Consider the following 3,955-nt stretch of genomic DNA (forward strand, 5'->3'; position numbering starts at 1 on the left):
ATCAGTCACTTTAAAAATCTTACCCCCTCCTCGATCTCACTGGACCCCTCTGGAAGAGCATGTAGACCACAGGTGTCGAACTCCAGGCTTCGAGGGCCAGAATCCTACAGGTTTTAGATGTGTCCTTGATCCAACACAGCTGATTTAAATGGCTAAATGACCTCCTCAACATGTCTTGAAGTTCTCCAGAGGCCTGATAATGAACTAATCATTTGATTCAGGTGTGTTGACCCAGGGTGATATCTAAAGCCTGCAGGACACCGGCCCTCGAGGCCTGGAGTTGCCTACCCCTGCTTTAACAAAATCAGCTTGAAGCTGATGGTGAAGCTGTCTCTGCTCAGTTTTATTATCTCATGCTGTAATTGTATTTTGGACTTATTGCCAGAAAGACAGCAGACAGTATGTGTTGGCAGTAAGAAATCACCAAAGCAGGGCTGCACTCTGGGCTGAGTACTTTGTCAACTGCTCTTTACTGTGGTGACAGATGACTGCACTGCCAAATTCAGCACAGATCAGATCAACACGCTTGCTGATGATACAACAATATTAGCACTCATCATCATGGACATGCTTTTCTATAGTGTCTGCAGATGTTGTGCTATCAGTGCTCAGGTGTTAACAAACAATGAAAAAGGTCAACTGTACACTATCACCTTAAAAACAAATTGTTTTTATTAGAAGTGGCCACAAATAGTTATTGCCAGTTCATCTAATTTGGGATGACGATACAAATCATGCATAAACACACATGCAAACTCATCACTACTTGTGATGTCAGCAACGGCCATACGTTTCTCACTTTTAATTGGACAAGTGCATAATGTATTCGTTATTCTAATTAGCTGAGAAATGTTACAGTCATGTGACTGTCATGTTAAAAGTCTCTTAACACACTCCTCATACAGGTATGTAGACAACCTCATACAGGTATGTAGACAACCTAAAGAATGCATTGTTTGTTTGTTTGTTCATGAGAACAGAGAAAGAAATGTTTTTTTGAATGCTGAAAATTGAAACTTGTTCCAGGGCTGTGACAGGGAGTCATGGAGTTATTCAATGTGACTGTTAATACTGTGAGCTTCCTTCTCTGCGATTCACAAAAGAACAAATTATGTGTGTTATTATATGTTGTCCTCAGCTCATTTATGCTTCTTACAATATGTGGAAATCTTCTTGTGATAATTTCTATAATTTACTTTAGATATCTCCACACTCCTACAAACTACCTTATCCTCTCTATGGCTGTGGCTGATCTACTAATTGGTGCTTTAATATTTCCTTTGAGCATGACAGTGTCTCTAAAGCCATGTTTGTATATATACAGTTTACTGTGCAACTTAAGAAGCACAATGGATGTAACAATGGGTGTATCTTCCTTATTAAATTTGTGCTGTATTTCTGTTGATCGATATTATGCTGTTTGCCACCCTCTGATATATAAAACTAAAATAACTGATTGTGTTGCCATGAAGATGGGCCTTGGAAGTTGGGCTGTTGCTATCTTGTGTGGAATTTTTGTCTTCCTGCTGTTTTTTATTTTAGACGAATGTGACACAAGTTGCCTTTTCGCTCTCATTGCCGCATCAGTGGTAGTATATTATATCCCAACAATAGTTTTACTTTTCATGTACACCAAAATTCTTGTTGTTGCACTGAGGCAGGCACGCAGCATCCATAATACAATTTCTCAGAACACAAAGTCTAAAGCAGTTTCCAGTACGGAGAGAAAGGCCACAAAGACATTAACCATAGTTATTGGAATATTTTTAATTTTTTGGGTTCCTCTTTTTCTTAGTTATTCATTTGTTCCTCTGGATAGTTTTATACTTTATGTGCTTCTTGAACCATTTAACTGGTTTGCAATTTCTAACTCAATGCTCAATCCCTTTATTTATGCTTTCTTTTACACTTGGTTTAGAAGAGCTTTTAAAATGATAATTTCTGGAAAAATATTTCAAGGTGATGTTACTAACATAAAACTACACTGACAGCTATATATATATTATGAATTATATCAATAAGAGTAAATATCACCACAGTTGATCTTCTCTATGTTGTTCATTACAGTTTCAACTATGTAAGTCAACTGTCACTATGCACAGACTGAACTGCCTATGTACAGATTTTATCAGTACACTGTTAATGAGCTTGTTCATGTAATTATCACGTTTCTATAAAATATGAAGATATATTGAATGGCTGCTAAAAGTGAGCATGACACAAATGATCATTCTTCTACTACTACTTCTGTATTGCCCTTATAGAAGACCTTGTTGACAAACAGCATTTAATGTTACAATAAACATGTACATAATTGTTATAATAATTCTGTCTCTTTTTTTAAAAAAAATTAAGTGTGTACTGTGTAAATGAAACAAGACAACACAGAGTCCCTAATTAAAGGTGTGAATGACTGTTGAATCCTTATTCCCTAAGCTTGTCTGCGTGTCTGCTTGTCTGTAATTACAGGTGTTTAGTCCACTTCCCTTGTGTGTACTGTGTAAATGAAACACGACAACACAGAATCCCTAATTAAACGTATGAATGACTGTTGAATCTGTATTCCTTAAGCTTGTCTGCTTGTACACAGAGCTAACTTTCTCCCAACCAGCTCTAAGAAAGGTCTAACTTTAGCACTTGGCAAATACATAAGGTAAAGATGTTTGGAGCAGAAAACAATAAAAGAGCAACAACAGTAGTGACATGATATTTTCCCATAATTACTGCCTTAGGATGGTGACATTTTTCATTGCTCACACTAAATTAACCCAAAAAGTCTGTTTTTATTAATTTTCCATTTACAAACATACGTACATACATACACACAGTATATCTCAACAGGAAAACGAAATATATATTGAACATGGGAACAACTTTTTTCAGGCGACACATAACACACGTGTTCCCATCAAAGAAGCTGAATCATGAATCTGAACAGCAACACTAAGATAAAATATGTTTATGCCACCCACAAAAAAGCTTTTTCATTTCACTGTCTTAAAAGTGGGAGTTTAAATGCAGTAAACCTTTTCCCCTCTTTCACTCTCTTATTCCCTCTTCTTGTGTGTGAGAGAATGTGTGCGTGTGCATCAGGTTTGCTTTGTGTTCCAAAGTTGAGTATTTCTGCTATTCTCTCTGCACCTGAGTGTGACACATTATCACACACCTGCATGTTGTTGGGCCAGTTAAGGTCTGACTACAAGAGAGGGAGTTTCTCCTCAGCCAATAACATATCATTGGCCTCTTAAAGCAAGCTAGGTTCCCGCACATTGGAGACTTAAAGAATCGGTGTAAGTGTGTTTCTTTGGCCCTTTTTTCTCCTCTGTTCAGAATGCCGATAATACAGGGTGGGAGAGCTGAAACTGGACCTTCACTGAAGGTCCAGTTTCAGGTCACTGAAGGAAATTGCTCGTTGAGATGGCTTGCCAACCACTAGTGAAGAAATACTATTGAACTGTGTTATTATAATGAATTCCATTTCAATCCATTATACTCTTACTAGATCATACTGGTAACATGATGTTTACAGAGACCCATCAAACTTACTCTATGTTAACATTAGGCCTCACATAACATTCACTATAACACAAATAAAAGGAGGGACAAATACTGTTTTATGCTATATTTTGTTTGTGTCTCTTCTGTCATTGTGGCTCAGTAGTGAGTAGTGGTGCAACAGATCACTGTTGACCCGTGATCCGAACCGATCCCTCTCCATGGTTCGGTACGCACATGATCCGAAGATTCGAAAAAGAAAAAAAAAAGTTTCACTGCACAAGTTTCATGCGCAATCTGCGCATGGTCAGTCTTTCAAGCAATAGTCATGGCCAGCGCTAGCAGTCCAACTGAAGGAGCAGAGGACCTCGAGAAACCTCCAGCATCACTTAAATCTCATGTGTGGGAGCATTTTGGCTTCCCCGTTAAATATGTAGATGGGTAAAGGGTGGTGGATAAA

General features: G+C 38.0%; 1 protein-coding gene across 1 annotated transcript; it reads left to right on the forward strand.

Annotated features, from left to right (window-relative positions):
• Positions 1-918: 918 nt before the first annotated feature.
• On the forward strand, positions 919-2,430 carry LOC102297452 (trace amine-associated receptor 1-like). Its single transcript, XM_005918712.2, has one exon. It carries the CDS (start codon positions 1,044-1,046, stop codon positions 1,986-1,988), a length of 945 nt encoding a protein of 314 aa, XP_005918774.1. The 5' UTR covers positions 919-1,043; the 3' UTR covers positions 1,989-2,430.
• Positions 2,431-3,955: the final 1,525 nt, after the last annotated feature.

This window comes from Haplochromis burtoni, unplaced genomic scaffold (genome assembly GCF_018398535.1).
Source record: "Haplochromis burtoni strain Fernald_Lab_line unplaced genomic scaffold, NCSU_Asbu1 Contig_32, whole genome shotgun sequence".
NCBI lineage: Eukaryota > Metazoa > Chordata > Actinopteri > Cichliformes > Cichlidae > Haplochromis > Haplochromis burtoni.